The 19,816-nt window shown below is 38.2% G+C and overlaps 1 protein-coding gene across 1 annotated transcript in view; it reads left to right on the top strand.

Annotated features, from left to right (window-relative positions):
• Window positions 1-19,816, top strand: part of MRPS27 (mitochondrial ribosomal protein S27) — a 75,977-nt gene that overhangs the window by 41,588 nt on the left and 14,573 nt on the right. The window contains exons 5-6 of the mRNA XM_037529419.1: window positions 14,963-15,077; window positions 19,439-19,517. Of these exons, the coding sequence (XP_037385316.1) occupies window positions 14,963-15,077; window positions 19,439-19,517 (194 nt within the window). The remainder of the gene's footprint in view (window positions 1-14,962; window positions 15,078-19,438; window positions 19,518-19,816) is intronic.

Raw genomic sequence — 19,816 nt, 5'->3', positions numbered from 1 at the left:
TGCTTTTTGCCAGCCATATTAGGAAGATTAAAATTTGCCAATTCTAATGGCAACAGATAGTCTCAACAAACTGATAGGAACTTACATTTGTACTTTCTTAAAAGAAATCATCCAGGAAAAAAATTGCATATAGGTCAAAAATATTCACTACCATTGGGCCTCCCCGGTGGTGCAATGGTTGAGCGCTGGGCTACAAAACTGCCCTCAGCCTCTGCAGTGCCAGTTCAATCCCTGGCCACCGGGCGAGGGTCCCACATGGCGCGCAGACCTCTCCTGCTGCCCGCTGCTCCCCTCAGCAGTGTACTTCGTCCGTCTGCCTGCTCTGCTCTGCTCCCCGCTCTGGCTCTGGTGAATTCTCTCACCCTCCTGCGCTTCTGACTGTACCCAGTGCTTGTATAAATAAATAAATAAATAAATCTTTAAAAAAAAAAATATTCACTACCTTTTTGTTTACAATAGGAAAATGTCCCCTTCAATAGAGAATTGGTGGGAATCACTGTATGTTTTACAGAAAACTAGTTTTGGGTGGTAAGAATTCATGTGATTCTTACTTCTCTACTTTCTATAATGGTTAAATTTACATAGAAATTACTACATTTATATCAGGAAAGATAGTTTTTTGCAATTTAAAAAAAGTGCTTTCAAATGACAACCTGTAAAGAACCACTGAGGGAATTAGATTTTTTTAGCTGTTCATGTTCAGTAGTAGAATCAGAGCATGGGATTTTCTAGATTGGGTGATCTTAGTGATCCTAAGTGATCTTAGACCACTGGAGATCAGGATTACAAAAGTTTAAGACCCATGGTTGAAAAAGAGAGATAGACTAGATATAATATGCTCAATTCTGTATAAGTTGTGTTTGAAGAGCCTATGTAAGAGCCAAATGGAGATGTGTAGGAGAAAACTGAGTAGATAAGTCTGCAGCTGGGGGAGGTATTCAAGCTGGAGATGTGTATTCTTCTGTCAGTGATATATAAGTGACATTACCGCACATCTGATGTACTTGTTATTGACATGGCATTTCCTTAGAAGAATAAGAACTGCCTTAAATCCTGAGCATACCAAGAATGGCACATCTGGTTGTTTTATACAGGAACACATCTTATCAGGCGAGCGATATCCTAGCCTTTTAGGAGTCTCATTATGTTTTCATCATATTCTTGCTCTTGGAATCTGATTATACAAGTCAGCACTGAGTAAATGGACATTATAACAGACCCATGTATTGTATGAGGGTCATGTAGGCAAATGCCTGAACTCACAGTAAATTGAAAAATTCCCTTTCTTTCAATGAGGCTGCTGAACTGCTCCCACTCTGCCTCACCCATATATTTCTGCCGTTCCACCCACTGTATGTGTTAAATGACTTTGAGTAGCTGGGTGAAAAGAAAGGCAGTACATTTAGGTTCAGTTTATATAATTTACATAATGAAATTGTCAAAGAATTCTTGGCCAAGTTCACATAATCATTCCAAACTCACTTGTTTATAATGAATAAAGTGAAGATGTTGGGTAATTTGAGAGTCCTTTTCCAGTTTTGCAGTATTCTAAAATAAGTTGTCTTGCCACTGACACAGCAAAGGTCCTTTCTCTTATGTACCTCTCCCAAAATTATTTTTATCTCCTTTATTAATACTTGATTAGTATTTAAATTTTTGGAATGACTTATAGCTCTGTTTTTTTAAATATAAAGTGCCTATTATTCAAACGGTAGTGTTTTCTTTTGTGTGAGCGTATATATAAACCTGTAAGAGAACAAAACATCTAATCCATAATACATGGACTGTTAGACATGTCTGTGATACTAAATGCATATTGAAAGGATGTAATAGCAAATGGTGACATTTGATTGCCATTAGTGGAAGCTCGAGGACTGGGGTAGCTTGCTGAACATCTTTTTATAATAATGCATTTCAGGATCAAGAGAGAAACGGAAATGGCTTTCATTGGATGTAATTTAAAAAAAGATGATTTTATCTCAACTTGTGAAATGACAGTTTTCTAGCCAAATGCTCCTCCTTCTAGAGGGCATTCTTAATTGGGATAGCACTTTCTGTTCTACTGTACTATTAGTAGTTCTCCACAGTGTACAAAGGAAAAGATCCTTGTCCCTATGCAAGTCACATCCCATGTGGAAATAATCACAGAAGCTCACCTTTTAAACTCTGGCTCTTTTATGTCTCTGCTGTCACCTCTAAAGTGCTGTGTGCTATCCCTCTTACTAAGCAGTTTCCATGTCCTATTTTCTCAGTCCTCAAATCAATCCAGACTTGAACCCTATGAAGTGGTATAAAACTGGCATAAGAATGATGGACATCAACTTTCCTCCTCTGAAAAATGGGATGAGGGGGGTACAGTTTTATTTATATCTGTAACATTTCCTTTCTTAAATATATCCAAAGAAAAGTCAGAGATTACCAGAAAGAGAAGAGAAAAATTGAAGAGAACATTCACTGTCCTATTAAGGCTGATTTTTTTAAATGTAGTATCAGAATATATGAAATAATCAATATTATATAAATGAGAAATTGCATATGAAAGTTTGAATTAAACTTTCAGCTTTTAGATGTTCACATTATACTCATTTTTCAATAATCGCAACCTTACCTTATTGAAGACAAGGACTATGTGTGCTTACCTTTGTCTCTTGGTGCCCAGCATAATATCTTGGTTCATAGTCTATTGATGATCATTGGCAGAGAGGGCAACTTTGCCTTCACCAAATGCTCCATTCTATTGTAATAAGTGATTCTGTCAGGTACAGTAGTAAAACTACTCTTTAGTTTAAGATTGTTTTTTCCTTAATATTATTCTATGTTGTGTTGTTTTTTTTTTTTTTTAAAGACTTATAAGGTGGTTCCTTTGCTTTATTGTCTAAATTTGTCAAGGAAGCATTATACCTGTTCACTGAAGACTGCAGACACTGTAGCGGCCATGTCCATGTCCATGTGGATAGCCTACAGCTACTGCAGTTAAAATCCCACTTAGTGTGCAGTCATCAAAGACCGCTCCCACCCCTGCCAGCTTGCTGTACTGTCCAGCAAATGGGCTAATGATTCTAGGAAGCTAGGGAAGCAAAGATATGTTCATAGTTTGTTTCTCTGTCTTCGCCACACGTACAGCCATGACCTGATACATGATCAATGGGTCCAGCCCTTTTTAGGATGCAGAAGACGCTTCCCTGGGTCTGTTGTTCACAATGACAAACAATAGAGACCTCTGCAATGATAGTTTGCCTCTATGGTGCTCAAACTCCTCCACTTAAGCCTGTCTGGAATCTACTTAACTCTTATCCATCAAAGCTTGTTTTTTAAATATATAATAAAATAAAAGGGGAAGAGAGGGTGGAACCAGGGAGGAAAGATTGTGTCTTTGCCAAAGAACTCTCTTTTCCCTATGACTCATACTTAGAAAAGCAAGGGCACTTTTGGAAAGCTGCCTGCAGTCACATTGAGACCTGGCATTTTGAGACTTTACAAAAATATTTCTCAGGCAATAAAAGATGTTTTTCAAATTGTTCGTTCCTCCTTCTGGGCCAGCCTAAGAGTTTTTATTTAGCTGTAACATAGTTGTTTCATGGAAGGTTTGCCAGCCAGAGCAGATGAACCCAGACCTTCCTGTTTTGTTTATCATTAAACAGTTCTTCCCTAGTCAAAATTTATAAGCATTGTTTCTTATTATTGTTATATTAAAAGGCATTGTCTCTGACCCTTATCCATTATGCAACATGAAGCTTGCATTTGGTCATTCTTGTGACTCTTCTTAGCATCTTATGTTTGTGCAATTTCAAAATTCAGTTTTCAAAATAGCTTGAGCTAAATAGAGGAGCTGCTTATTAAATGTAATCATCCTGATTTTTACCATTTGGCAGTGTAAGAAGAAGGAAAGGTTACCTTCAATTTCCTATCCTCATATATAAAGTTTTTTGTAAGTAGTATACTAGAGCTTCTTGAAAATCAATTGGACTGACAATCCAAATCTCAATTATCAGACTTCTTTCCTTTTTAACTAAAAAAAAAATCAATTATATCTTTTATAATTCTAGAGACTAGCAAGTAATTTCTTAATATCCCTATGACTATCCTCATCTCATTCCTCTTCCTTTAATGGGTTCACTCATTTATGTTCTAGGAATTATCAGAAAACATGGGTTTGACACTAAAAATAAATAATCATGGCAGTGAACCCTTTGCATGATTTTGACTGCTTAACAGTAATTTAACTGAGGGATACAAGAAAGTGGTAACATACAAAGCCATTTGTAGTAATAGAAAAATTACTTTGGATGACTGCTTATAAAATTATAGATAACAGATAATAATAAATTGATAATAATAAAGTTGCTTAGATAATAAAATTGCTTACAATGAAGTATTCACTTAAGTAGAGAATACTTTATTAATGAGATCAATTGCAAAATATTTGATTTCCTGCAAAACTTGATCTTGAGGAATTATATATAAAAATTTACCTTAGGGGCCTCCCTGGTGGCAGACCGGGTTAAGTCGCAGCACTATGAAGCTTTCTGCAGCCACTGCAGCACTGCAGGAGTTCTATCTCCACCCAGCAGAGGTTTGACCCACATGGTGCAGCAGACCTCTCTTGTCTTGCCTGCTGCTCCCCTCAGCAGTGTATTTCAGTAGACCCGCCTGTACAGCTCCCCGCTATATCTCTGGTGAATCCTCTCACCCTCCGCACCTCTGACCTGCACCCCGGCTCTTGCATGCATAAATAAATGTTTAAGGGCCTCCCCTGGTGGCACAGCGGTGAGCGCTGGGCTGCGAGGCTGCACGCAGCCTCTGCAGCGCCGGTTTGTTCCCCAGCCACCTGCGAGGGTCCCAAAAATAAATAAATAAATAAATCCTTTAAAAAATAAAATAAAAATTTACCTTAGAGTCTGTAGAGGCAGGAAGGGCACAAAGCAGGTTCTCTAGTACCTGAGCAGACCGGTGAAGGAAGAGTCCTGGAGCCCTCGCTTTTTCAGGGTTTTATTGAGTTTACCCGGTACACGGCAGGCAGGGGATGCTGAGGGCCCCGGGCAGGCCGGCCTCCCGGCCCCGGCGAGTCTTCAGTCTTTCTGGGCTCTCCGGCGTTCTCTTGTGGCCTTTGCTTCTCTGCTTCTTTCGGTCTGCTGGCGTCCCGGTGACGCCGCCCTTATAAGCCTAGCCCAGGTGTATCCCATCTACACAGGCCCACACCCCACTCCAGGTGCCCACCATCAGGCATGCATTCAGGGCCACGGGGATCATCATCAATACTAATGGCGGGAGGGCAGAAAAACTTGATACTTTACATACCCTACAGGGTTTTTAGTTTAACTTTAGTGATTGTATCATTTAATCTTGAAATTTTAGGTGCCAGTTTCTAGAATCTGCTGTCCCCATAACAATCTATGTTGACTTCCCAAAGTGGGGAAAATGATGTTCAACTGGTGGGAGAATGGAGTTTAGTGGAATCATCTGTGGACTGAGTGATAATTTAAGTCACTTTTCTCTTGTATTACTGCTTTTTTTTTTTTTTCTTTTTGGTTTAACAGAAACTTGTAAATGACTGATATTTTAATGAATGGGTATAGGCTTATGATTTTTTAAAGCCATTAAACTTGAGTGCCAGAAAAAGTTCGAGGGGTCTGGTGTAGTCCAGGGTTGCAGTGTATTTTGTTTGTCCCGTATAGTTTGTTTTCAAAAACAGTATCACTCGGCACTCACTTTGATTATTTGCACTTATTGTCTTACATGGCATGACTCTCCATACATTTATATTAACTGATGCATTTATACATTTATATTAACTGACTGACCCTTGTAGACATTTGAGTTCATGATCCAGGTAATCCTTCCTCTTCATTTTAGAGTTACAGCAAATACAACCCAAAGGATCAAGTGACTTTCAAAGTCAGACAGCTAGTTCAGGGCAATTCCAAAATGTTTCACAGTCTGTTTTTCTCTGGATTCTGCTTCTATATTTCAAAGAGATATCTTTTTTTTTTTTTAAGATTTATTTTTTATGCATACAAGAACGGGGGGTACAGGGCAGAAGTGCAGGGGGTGAGAGGATTCATCAGAGACAGAATGAGGAACAGAACAGGCAGACTGACAGAAATACACTGCTGAGGGGAGCAGCGGACAAGTCAGGAGAGGTCTGTTATGCCATGTGGGTAGCTCCCTGGCCGGGGATCGAACTCGTGCTGCAGAGGCTACGGACAGCTTCATAGGTTGTGTCTTAATCTCTTGCACCACCAGGGGGGCCCGATATCATTTTTTTTTTAAGATTTATTTATTTATTTATACAAGAACCAGGGTACAGACCAGAGGTGCGGGAGGGTGAGAGGATTCACCAGAGACAGAGTGGGGAACAGAACAGGCAGACTGAAGAAATACACTGCTGAGGGGAGCAGCAGGCGAGACAGGAGAGGTCTGCTGCACCATGTGGGATCCTCGCCAGCCGGCCGGGATCGAACCACCGCTGCAGAGTGCAAACAGCTTCACAGCGCTGTGCTCAACCGCCTGCGCCACCAGAGGAGGCCCCCGATATCATTTATTTTTAAGACATGTTGAAGACCTTTTTGAAACTGCAGAAATGCTTGTTAACAATAGTTTACAAATGAAAGAATTGAGAGGCAATGGTAGAATAGCAAGAGTCTAGTTAGATCCTGTCGCTAGCTGTGCTTATCTACAGTAAATCATTTCATCTCATTGGACATCAAGATTACTCATCAAGTAAAGCAACTAGACTAGACCATTTCATATCAGGACTCAATCGGTTCTCAGTAAGCTCAATGGACAGTGAACATTAAAGGGCCCTACCAGCACTGAATCAAATTCTGTGAAATTTTTTCTTCTTTCCCCTTTTCCCAATTTACTTAGCCTAAATGATGTTCAACTTCTTTTCTAGTCTTGAAAAGAGTCTCCATTTTTTTCATTTGTAACTGGTTAGGGGAGGAGTTCTTTGAACTTTGACCTTTATCCTCATCTTTTTGGCTTCATTCTGTCAACTTGTCTTCCTTGAATTTATTGCACTTCATAATCCTTTGTCCTCGTATGTATGATAGGAAAGAACCAACAGAGGCAAGTAGGTGACTTTCCAGACTGACCATGTATCATTCCATAGCCTTTGCCATTTCTGATCTCTTCATGGCTTGTATAAAATGGTAGCATTTCCTCCTGGCTTCATCTGTTGTAGGCAGAGCGATACTTCAAAACTGGAAGTGGATTACTCTTTCAAATATAAATAATACTCGTGAATGTCAACATATGTTATTGGCATTTATACAATCTTAGGTCTAGTCACTTTTGCCAAATATTCAAGCACCTACAAGATAGAAAACTTGTCCACTGACTTAAGAGTTTACAGTCTTCATAGGAGAGTTAGTAGAGTTACAGAAATAGAATTCAACTACGAAGCTGGGTTGTTTAACAGGAAGTAAATCCAATCTTACCTTTTGCAATAAACAGACAATACTTAGGGAATCAACTTTTCCACATATTAGAGAATCAGAATGTTTAAAACACCAAGATGATTTTCTTCTTTAGAAAAGAAAAAAATCTGATTTAAAAAAATCCAGATTAGTGCTGACCTTCTTTTCCCTCAAAAATACCCCTAAAAAAATCCGTAATCTCACGCTCAAATGTACGTAAGTCTGCTAAACACCAGCTTAATTCTTCCCTGCTTTGATGCTGGTGTGCCTCATCCCTTGGGCTGGGAATCTTTGCCCATTTCTTTTGTAGCAGACTTAATCCTGACAACTTCATTAGCATGGAATACTCCAGAATTTCTGATTTCTAGTTTTTGTTTTCCTCCTTTGTTCCCCTTTACCTTCTCTATCCTCAGAATTATTCTGATATGCCACCTACCAGAGTTAATTAATACATATGAGTTACATGTCTTAGTCATCATATTATTCATGATTTTGCAAAAGTATCATCTGAAGTCAAACTTTAGGAAGATATCAGAAAATGTTTGTCTTTTTAAAACTGGTTCATTTCAGTGCTCACAGATTTCCTGCTCGAAATAAGAAATATTTCCCTTATGTCTGCACGTAGCAAGCCAGTTCCCACAACTTTATATGGTTTTATAAATAGGACTGGGTTTTTTTAATTGTATGTATTGGAGAAGATGAATGTTAGCTGATCCTCAGTAATCATTTCACAACATAAATCAGTTATTCATGCTGAATGCCTTAAACTTACACATTGATGTCTGTCAATTATTTCTCAGTAACTGGAAAAATATAGTAACTAGGTTCCAAGATTTTATTTTTCTCAGCCTCCCACTGTTCTTTGCTAAAGGCGCTCTCCCTTTAGCCTCATCTTGCCTTTCAGTGACTGCCTCTGGGGTGTGAAGTGAACCTATACATCCAGTATTAAAGCCCCACCAGCTGCTTCCAGGCACTTTTCATGGACAGCGTGCTTCTTGGCCACAAAAACCGCCCTTTGTTGCCTTTCCAACCATCACAAGGATGACACTACCACAATCACAGGAAATGCTTTTTCCTCCTCCCATTCTCCCCACAAATAATTCTCCTTTGTTAATCTATATCCATCACCTTTTGGAAGCTGATAAAAATAGCATTCCAGCTTTAGACAAAAGAACAGTTGGCTTCATCCTGACTGGCTCCTTACTTTTATATACTGTGAAAGTGAGTGAGAGAGAAAGCAACTAGGCATGCCCTCAAATGAGCATAGAGTCAGTTTATGGGAGTTTTTCTTTCTGTCTCAGAAAGGGATCACCTGGCAAGGGTTGCTTATTGACTAAGAGAAATATGTCTCCTAAATCAACAGAGGTCAATCTAGCAAAATGACAGCCAGGTCAAAGAGAAGAGAAAGAGATAATAATTGGGGTATATATGTGCTATTTGTCATTGCATTCTTTTTGTTCCTTGAGGAGACCTGGGAAATAGGTTATTTTTCCTGGAGTAGTTTTTCATGTCTTATTTTGCTAATGTTTCCAGGTGAAATGCTAATATTTTCAAGCCTCTGGCCTGACAAATTTAGACTTTGACTTTGATAGCTAACAACTCCTCTGTTATCCATTTCACTTCAAAAAATGTGTTATTATACTGCATTTATTTAGCACTTCACATTTGCAAAATTCTATGTCTGTTATTCTCCACCCAAAATCCACTTCCTTACCATCTTTTTTAGAATCACAGTAAGGGATACTAGACAACCTAATTAATGAATAGAGGACTCAGAAAAAACTACTGGCAAACTGGGCTTTAATTTTTTCAAATTCTTTTGGGAAATTAGCAGAATAAAAACTAGAAACAAACCAACAGATAGAAATTATATGTTTATTACCTTTTTTATTTTTCCTTTTTTTTTTCAAATAACTCAGAGGTTAGAAAAATACTCTAGGAGCTTACCTACAAAAACTTTGCATAAATTGACCAGCAAACCCTGGAGGGGTTGACTACAAAGCAGAGATTAAGGAATTTTTAGAGGCACTAGAACATTTTTACTGCTGTGTGAGTTATATAATTAATTAATTGGAAATGTTTGTGCCCAGACTGACTGACCATTTGATGGGGATGTTTTGGAGGGGATTCTTACACTTAGTGCTTCACTTAGTAAAGGCTCAGGACATGCATGTTGAAAATTAAACTTAACTGAAGTTCATCTGTAAGAGTAAGAATCCCAGGGCCTCCCTGGTGGTGCAAGGGGTTAAGCAACACACTATGAAGCTGTCCACAGCCTCTGCAGCACGAGTTCAATCACCGGACAGCCAGAGAGAAACCCACATGGCACAGCAGACCTCTCCTGACTCGCCGGCTGCTCCCCTCAGCAGTGTATGTCACTAGGTCCACCTGTTCTGTTCCCCACTCTGTCTCTGGTGAATCTCCTTACCCCCCGCACCTATGCCCTGTACCCCCGCTCTTATATGCATGAATAAATATATCTTAAAAAAAAAAAGTAAGAGTCCTAATTTCAAGCAGGAAAGAGATTTTAATCGTTACTACTGCTGTCTTTATCTTCAATTCTGATATAGATTCTGTCCCTATTTTTAACACTTAGCAAAAATGTAATAGTCATAAAAAATTATCATAAAAATTTGATTTTTTTTGTGGTAGTTTGGGGCAACTAATCATTGATGAAAGCAAAATTTCCAGCAAGATGCAGAAGAAAATTTTTCCTTTATGAGAATAAAATAAGAAAGTGGATAGAAGTGATTGAATCGAATGCTGGTTTAAGGAGTTAAATAGTTTAACACCCTCTTGTTCTTTGGTTCTAGTTCAAGGAAGTGCTCAAACCTTCTAGTAATTACAGGCTTTCTTCCATGGATAAGAAACCCAGTCCACACTGTGCTTTGACGCCAACTATATTCTCTTCTTGGCATTCTTCTCCCCTTCTTTTACCCTGGGCCCCTTGCTCATCTCCATGTCTGCCCAGCCCAGGGGCTTTAGTTTCCATCTGTAAAGCCTGTTGCCACTGGATACAGAATACACTAGGGAGGAGGGAAATCTTCATGTGTATGTTCAAGGTTGGTGGCTCTCATAATCAGATAAACGTTGTGGAAAGCTGGCTCATTCATATGGAAGAGCCAGTGCTGCATCTAACTGGCAATGCTGCTGAACTCCAGGCTCTGGCATCTGTGCATTAGCTCTGCTCAGGCGGGAGTGCTTTCATTTGTGATACTCAAAGAGCTGATGAGCATTTCCACTTTGGCCATTCAACAAGAATCTTCATTTGAATCCCCTGGAATAAAGACTGTGTCATACTTTTTGAATGAAATTGGTCACAAATAGGAAATCCCATGTCACGTTTTTACACATAGTATAAAGTACCTTCTATATAATCATAGGAAATCTGTGATGTTTTTCTTTTCATTCTTGACTTCTTTGGTGTAACCTCTCTTTCCTTCTAAAAAATCTGTTATGATATCAAAGACTTTTGCCCCCATATCGGTTTTGCCCTCATGTCAGTTTCTCAACCTGTGATTCTGCTCTCCTTCCAATGAGGAATAGTCCAGGCAAATGTCCTGAAAAGTCCTGAACATAGCCTGATTTTGAAAAGAGGAAACTTGTAAGTTGTTGCCATTTGACTGGCTATAATTTTGGTTCCCACGGCAAGTCTGTGTGGTACTTTGGGGCAACTACCCCCATGGAAACCCTCCTTAGCACTGAGGATAGAGATTTCATCAGTCTTGGGTTACTAACTTTTAGAACAAAATCCAGAGCCTTAAAGTACATTTCACTCCTTCTCCTTTGAGAAATGTGCATGTTGTTAGAACTGTTGTAAATGTGCTTGTATTTCATAAGCTAGAAGCTCAGCGTGTCCCTTGCCTTCATGAGTGCAAACATTGTTGGGATTATTTGGGTTGCATTTGTTTATCTTTTCCATACCACCATCAGCCTGCTAGCCTGGACAATAATGCTTCTGTTGAGGTGAGCAAACAGCTGATGGTAAAACACACTCAGGGGATTCCTACACTGGCTGCCTGTAATCTGCCAGGTTGGGCAGAGCAGGCAAAAACAAAAGCCAATCTGTTTTCAGGCAAATTGGAAAATCATTGCATCGTGTTCTTGACTCTTTGCCTTTCTCTTGACTAAAAGGGAGAATGTTCATCCAGCAAATCTGCAGAATAGTTCCAGGCAAAGACTTATCTGCCTGTCCTAGTCCCACTGGCAGTTTTGAAAAGGGCCTAAGTTTATCTGTGTGAACTGTTTCAAAAGTCATTGACAGAGGAATTTTCAAACTTATCATCCAAAGATGGCACCTACTATCTCAATGCTGTGAGTTGTTTATATTCTAGATAGCTGCTCACATAGGTTGTATGCTAACTTTTGTGTGTGTGCTAATTTCTTTTTTTTCCCAACACTGATGGATGTAACCTTAGAGAGAACTTCATCTGCTGCCTGGCTGGGAAATTCAGGTATTGCACTGTGGCAGCATATTTCATAATATATGTGAGTTTTCCTCTTATTCCTAAATTAATTTAATGTCACTTAGTTGAAAATGTGCTGGACATGGTTGTATATCTGAATTACTGGGTCTTAGAGAGCAAAGGTCGTAATAAGATAGCCACATCCCAGCATGGGAGATGGAGTGGACTTAGAAAAACTCCTATGTGTCTGTTGACAAATCTCACATGCAGAGGTGACAAATCTCACATTCTATTCCATGTGTGGTGTCTTGAGTAACTTTCCCTTTTAGGCTTTTAATAAAGTGTAAGAAGGGAAAGATGTGAGAGGATAAGGATTTTCTGATTTTCAATGTATTAAAGTTAGCCTCAGAAGGTAAGCAAATGACTTTAAATAAATTTTAATTTGAGCATTGACAAATATGGCTAGGTTATATCAGTCTATGTTATTCTTCAAAGCCAGAAAGCAGTCTGCTGGTTATTAATAAGGGGAAAGGTGTTTGGCTGGATATGGATATGGTGTTAAGATTCATCAGAAAGTTAAGCATCCCTTTAGTGTTCTTTTGAGACACTCTGAAGCAGAAGATGAGATTTAAAGTGAGGATTCTGTTTAAAATTATCAGGCAAAGGGGATAATTGACTTTTAAAAAATTTTTTGTTTTTAAAGGAAAAGTGGACCAAACCCAATACATTAAACCAAAACCTCTCTAGCATCTAGCAATACCCTTTGTGTCTTTAGCACTAAACATCTCCCACCTTTTATAAACTATGTTTTTATTTTATTTTTTAAGATTTATTTTTACTTATACATGTAAGAACTGAGGTGTAAGCTAGAGGGTGTGGGGGGGGAGTGGAGAGGATTCACTAGAGACAGCAGAGTAGAACAGGCAGATTGACTGAAATACACTGCTGAGGGGAGCAGCAGGTGACCCAGGAGAGGTCTGCTGAGCCATGGGGGTTACCTCTCTGACCAGCAACTCATGTTGCTATGGCTAGTGATAGCTTGATAGCACTGAGACTTTAACCCCTGTACCTCCAGGGAGGTCCTAAACTATGTTTTTATACTTTATTTTGTAATGAGATGTAATGAGAGATGACACCAAACAGGGAATTTGCTGTTCTTTGTATACACCCTAGCTGTTAACGGAATGATGAGTATATAATAACATTTAGTACATGTGTTGGTTGAAGCTCCTTCTATATTTGCTGAAAACCTACTGTGGACCCAAATGATGTCAGGTGCTGAGGAATCAGTATTGATTGAGCCATCACTGCCCTTACTTTGCTCAGGGAGTATACAGGCCAATGAGGAAGCATCTCTCTCACTTAGTATTTTACTCACTTTTTTTTTCTTTAAGAAGTAGAATTAACTCAGGCCTCCCCTGGTGGTGCAGCGGTTGAGCGCTGGGTTGCGAGGCTGCCCGCAGCCTCTGCAGTGCCAGTTCGATCCCTGGCTACTGGGCGAGGGTCCCACAAAAAAAAAAAGAAGTAGAATTAACTCTTGATTGGCCATTACACTTTAAAGCTCAGAGTATAAGCAGAGGAGCTCAGAGTATAAGCAGAGTATAAGCTGATTTTAAAATGTGAGGGGAAACATGAAAACAAATGATGTATTTTGTTTTATTTCTATTCAGAAGATCTCATTAGATCTCATGATCAGGTAGCTAGATGATGCTTTTCCCTGGCCAGGCCATTCTCATCCTGAACATAATTTGACATACTTTTAATCTTTCTGCTTCATTTAAAAGCAGAATTAAAAAGGCTAATTCTGTAAAGAAAAATAGAATGAAAGAGACCTTTTCCAGAGAAACCTAAAATGAAAGAATGGGCAGAAATAGATGACTAAGACTACAAAACATCTTCAGGCCTTATTTTTGCCAGATAATAAATAAAGAAATAGCCAGAGCACTAATAAATAGCCTAAATTAAATACTACTTTTTGCTTCCTTTCTTTTTCTTCACTTTTACTTTGCCAGAGAACCTGTTTAGCAAGAAATTGTCCCACTAACATATGGCAGGAAATAGCAAGTGCAGATTGAATAATCAGCCTCTAAAAAACACTAGAATTAGCATGTAGCCCCAACTCCCAAATACTACATAAAATCCCTTCATTCCTAAATTTTCATCCTACCTTTATCTTTTTAAGAAAATAGTTTGATTTTTGTGGGGCTTGGAGATTGACCTGTTTCCTGAGTGGTGAAAGAAAAGTTGGGACTTGAGCTGGCATAATAAGTGAGGATCATTTCAATCAGAACATAAACAAAGGGATCCCCATTGACCCCTTGTCTGTTCTCACTCAGTCTTGTGGCATGGACCCCAAGAACAAGGAGCAGCTGCTCCGACCCCAGATGTTGACACATCAATGTGTATGAACTTGAGGCAGGAGCAGCAGTCAGAGCTCCTTTCCAAGTTCCACTCCTATGGAAATACAACTATGTCACCTCGCATGGGGCTGTTTAGGCCTTTAAAGACCGTGTGGAGAGCTGTAGGAAGCAAGAGGATACAGAGGAACTAGTGTGAAGCTATGAAGAAAGCAGGGGGTTGTGGATCCTATAGGATTTAGATGTTCAATTTTGCTCATTTTTCCCCATCTTTTTGTTTACTTTTGGTTCAATTAAGAGTGTCCCCATCTCTCCTAAGTGCCACAAGAAATATCAACATAAATCAAAACTGATTTCCCTCCAGATAAGCTGTTCTCGTTTTCATTTTTGCTCCATGTTTTATTTTAAATTTCTAAAATATTAGCTTCAACTTCACATCATTCTTCCTCCATGTATTTATACAATGTTGTGGTTAGTAGATATTTTCCCAAGACTACTATTCATAAATCTCTTGAGCCAAGATTTTGAATTAGTAGGTGTTAGATAAGGAATAATAATATTATTGTCTGTTATTTATTCTTACTATGTTGACTTCTCTTTCCCATTTCAGACTTGTTAATGAATGAGTCTAATCCCTGAGTTTTTTTTGACCATTCACTTTCAGGATTCTTGGTCACATTGACTGCCTATCTGTAAATATTTAAGAGAAGGACCTGCTGAAGGAAAATGTACTTTGGGATTGACATTTAAGAGTTAACACCAATTTTCTCTCTCTACTTAGATTTCGACACAGCCCCAACTGCTGGTACCTAAGAGACTGGACTATCCACACCTGGATTAGGCAGTGTCTAAAATATGATGCACAAGACAAAGCTTTATATACCCTTGTCAATAAGGTGAGTGGTTTCCTAGCATTTGTAGTTATTTCCTGAGTTTAGATTATGTGTGTTTGTATTTAGGTAATGTGCTATTTGTATCTATTACAGTACAGACAAAGAATAGTACAAGAAATAACTTTTACCATGGAATATTACTCAGCATTCAAAAAAGATAAACACATGCAATTTGCAGCAACATGGATGGCGCTGGAAGGGATCATGCTCAGCGAAATAAGCCAGAAAGAAAAAGAAAAATACCGGATGGTCTCACTCATAGCAGGAATCTAGAAAACTTAAATAAGGGACCAGGAAAATGAATAACTATAAGAAAGTGAAAATCAAAATCAACAAACAACTATGAACCAGAGACACTCTATGGGGGATGAGGGGTAGGGAGGGGAGGGATTGGGGTCAAAATAAGGGGGTTGCAAGTGTATGGGGAATATAAAAATAAAATTTATTAAAAAAAACAAATAAATAACTTTTAAAAGTTATTTGTCGGGCCTCCCTGGAGGCGCAGGGATTAAAGTCACAGCACTATCAAGCTGTCACCAGCAACTGCAGCAAGAGTTCAATCCCCAGCCAGGGAGCTAATCCCAGCCAGGGAGCTAACATGGTGCAGCAGACCTCTACTGTCTTGCCCGCTGCTCCGCTCAGCAGTGCATTTCAGTAGATCTGCCTGTTCTGCTCCCCATTGTGCTTCTGGAGAATCCTCTCACAACCCTGCAACTCTGGTCTATACCCCAGTTCTTGTATGTATAAAGTAAAAATGCAAAACAAAAAATAAATAAGTTATTTGTCCCCAGATGTCCTTTTTAGAATGGAGCTGGTGACACTCTAACCAACACAATGGAGGTAAAAATTCCTAAAGCTACTGCTTTTCCAAACATAGTGACCCAGAAACGGACAGGTAAAATAATTAGTTGAAAGATAATTGAACCAAAGAACTATGCCTGCTGGTCATTTTATTCTTGATCCCTGAACCTCGGATTTCTTCCAAGATTTCCTTTAAGAAAAAAGACATGACCATTTTTCTGGAATGTGATCTACACAGTGTTCAGACACATATTTTAAAAAGATAATATTCCTAGGTTAGGCAAAACATATCTTCCAAATACCCGACCCCTCCTGGAAAGCCCCCAAATTCCCTTTGATTAAGGTCTTTCTGAACTTTACTCAAGGTTGACACTTTGTTACCTTTATAGGCACAAATTTAGAATGTTATTATTGTGTCCCAAGCAATAATACTAGTTTGACCCATGAAAGGACTTTAGCAATATTTCTATGAAAATGTATTATTTCTGTCATGTAACTGGGCATTGTATGTTAGAACTCAAAAGAAAATACTGATTATGTTTTTGAGCATTTTTGCTCTCATTTCTTGGTTCCTAATATATGCATCAACTTAATATGCATTGCAGATACTTTGCATGTGGGCTTGCCATTGCCTACAAAAATGAGCAATATCCTATCCTTGCCCTCAGGAAGCTTATGTTTTAATTAGGCAGATAGACAGTTTCATTGATAAATCTATTGTTAGATCCCCTGGGAAGGAATGGGTTAAATCCTACTCTCTATAGTTCAGAGCCTAGTGATGCAGATTACACTCCCCTGAAAGCAAATTAGAAGTGGTCTAGTAGTCTATTTCATTCTTTGCTATGTCTCATCTTCTCATGGAAAGAATACTGGAGTCAGAAGGTCTAGACTATAAACCCACATGATCCACCAATTACCCTTAACTTTAGGCAAATAATTTTATCCTTACAAGTCTTCAGAGTTTTTTTTTAAATCTAAGTCAAGAAATTACTAATTATTAAATTAGTAATTTAGTCATTTCTAACCCTGTTATCCATTAGAGTCACATAAGACTTTTTTTTTTGTTATTATTATTACAGATACTTTTCTCTACCCCTAAGATTTTAATTTATCTTCCTGAGGTATAGCCATTGGTATTTTCTATGTAGTTTTATAAGTGTTTTTTAATAGACTTTTTTTTTTTAGAGCAGTTTTAGGTTCACAGCAAAATCGAGCAGAAAGTACAGAGATTTCCCATATGCTTCCTGCCCCCACACATCACAGCCTCCCCCATATTATCAACATTCCCCACATACACTTGTAATTGATAAACCTATAATTAATTGATAGTTTGTAGTTTACATTACAGTTCATTGTAATGTTTGGTGTTGTGCATTCTATGGATTTATACAAATGTATAATGATATGTATCATTATAGTACCATACAAAGTATGCCCTAGAAGCCTTCTGTGGTCTGCCTATTTATCCCTCATTGGTATGTTTCTAAAACTCCCAAGTTGATTCTAATTTGCAGCTAGGGTTGACAATCACTGACCATTTGATTTCTAAGTCTGCTTTCTGTTTTAATGATTTATCACTCTAAAATATTTAAATATTTATCACTGTAAAATCTCTGCCCCTAGAGATCAGTGTTCATTTGGATGACTGCTTTGGGAAATACAGATACTGCCCATAAGCCAAACCTTTAAAATATTGGCTTTTAAAATATTTTTCCATTTCACCACAATTGAAGCACCTCATACAGCTTCTAGTGACCAGTGACTTATTTCAGCAGTGATTTGCAACTGGTGGGTAGGACTATCAGAATCTCCTAAGGGGATGGGTGTAGGGAGTGGTGTAAATACTTCAGTAAGCATTTAAAGCAAACAAAAATGCAACCATAGTTTAGATCCGTAATGGTCAAACTTGATTGTTTATGAAAATCACATGAGAAACTCATTAAACCTTCAGGTTTCTGTGCCCTGTTCCTAGACTCTTATTCTGTAAGTCTGAGACTTAGGACTCTGCATTGTTAAAAGCACTCATAGAAGATTTCAAGATGGATACTAAAGGGTCCACATTTTGAGAAATTGAGATTATCAAATATTCAGCAACCTAATAACAGAAAAAAAGAACATCCTAAGAGATTGGTTAGTAATATTTTGTTAACATATTTCTTGGGCATTTAAAAACCAGTCTAGGAGACCAAAGATATAAATGCTAATGAGGATATAGCAAAAAGTGAACACTTGTGCACTGTTGGTGAGAATGTAAATTGGATTCCTCAAGAAACTGAAAGTGGAACTACCATATGATCCAGCAATCTCACATTTGGGATATATATATCTGAAGGAAATGAAATCATTATCTTGAAAAGATATCTGTGCCCCTATGTTCACTGTAACAATAGTTAGGCCATAGAAACAACCTAAGTGTCCACTGACAGATGATTAGATAAAGGAAATGTGGTAGATATACATGATGGAATATTATTCAGCTATTAAAAAAGAAGGGAACACCACCCTTCCCCCCATTTGCAGGAACATGAATGAATCTTGAAAGCATTATATTAAGTGAAATAAGTTAGAGAAAGGCAAATACTATATGATCTCACCTGTATGAAATCTAAAATAGTTGAACTCACAGATAGAGTACAGTGATGAATGCCATGTTCTGGGGTGCAGAGGAAATGAGGAGATGTTAGTCAAAGGGTTCCTATTTGAATTTCAAGATGAATCAAGTTCTGCGTATTAACCTTATAGCATGGTGATTATAGTTAACAATATTAAATTGTATACTTAAAAGTTGCTATGGGAATAGATCTTAAATGTTCTCACCACAACAGAAAAATAAGTATGTGAGGAGACAGATGTTTTAGTTAACCTTATTGTGATAAACATTTAAAAAAATATATATCATGTTGTTATATACCTTAATCATGTCATATACCTTAAACTTACACAATGTTATATGTCAATTGTATCTCAGTAAAGTTGAGGGAAAACAGTTTAAGGACCAGAAAATGCCGCATAATATTATAATATGTGCTTTCTAGTGGGGCTCCATATCTAATAAAACAATTGCTGAGTCAGTGCAGGTTTTATATGTTGGGGGCCTGGGGAGAAGGCAGGGGAACAGTGGTGGTTTTGGGGTGTGTCTTTTGGTTTTTTGTTGTTTTTTTTTTTTTTTTTTTGTGGGACCCTTTCCGGAGGCCGGGGAATGAACCCGCGCTGCTGAGTCTGCGGGCAGCCTCGCAGCCCAGCGCTCAACCGCTGCGCCACCAGGGGAGGCCCTTTTTTTTTTTTTTTAAACTATGACAAGATACTAGAATTGAACGTTATTTTTCACATATCATTTTTCTTATATCAGACACCCATTCATAACTTTCTTACCTGACCAGAAGTTCCAGTTACCAAACCTCTTGCTTTATAGCTTCTGTTTCATTGTCACAGATGCTGTAAAATATTAGTCAAATATTTAAAAGCTAACGATGGCATATTTTGTCCTGAATAACACACATGGGCATATATTAGAAGTTAAATTAAGGTAGGTATTTTTTCTCTGATTTTCCTTTTCATTACAGGTTCATTATGGAATTTTCCCAGATAACTTTACATTTAACTTACTGCTCGATTATTTCATAAAGAAAGAAAATTATAAAGGTAAGAAGCCAAACCCAGGTCAATTTATAATGGCATTTTAGCTCCCAAAGGGAAGCAACTATAGGAACTTTCCCTTATTTTATTTTTTAGTGACATCTCTTTCCATCACTCTTTCGATCAGAAATAAATGTCTACTTGATTTACAGTACCACTTGGCCAGCTAGGATTTATCCAGGTTTTTTACCCTTTGTTTTCAAGTTTGTCTCTTTAGGACAATGCATTTAGTTAAACAATAAACCCTGCCTGAGCTTTCATAATTAGTTAAGATTATAGTACAGCAATTGATAGCTTGATTTTTT

Source organism: Talpa occidentalis, unplaced genomic scaffold (assembly GCF_014898055.3).
Source record: "Talpa occidentalis isolate TD23 unplaced genomic scaffold, MPIMG_talOcc4v2.1 talOcc4.6, whole genome shotgun sequence".
Lineage (NCBI taxonomy): Eukaryota > Metazoa > Chordata > Mammalia > Eulipotyphla > Talpidae > Talpa > Talpa occidentalis.
This window is presented reverse-complemented; position numbering and strand designations above follow the sequence as displayed.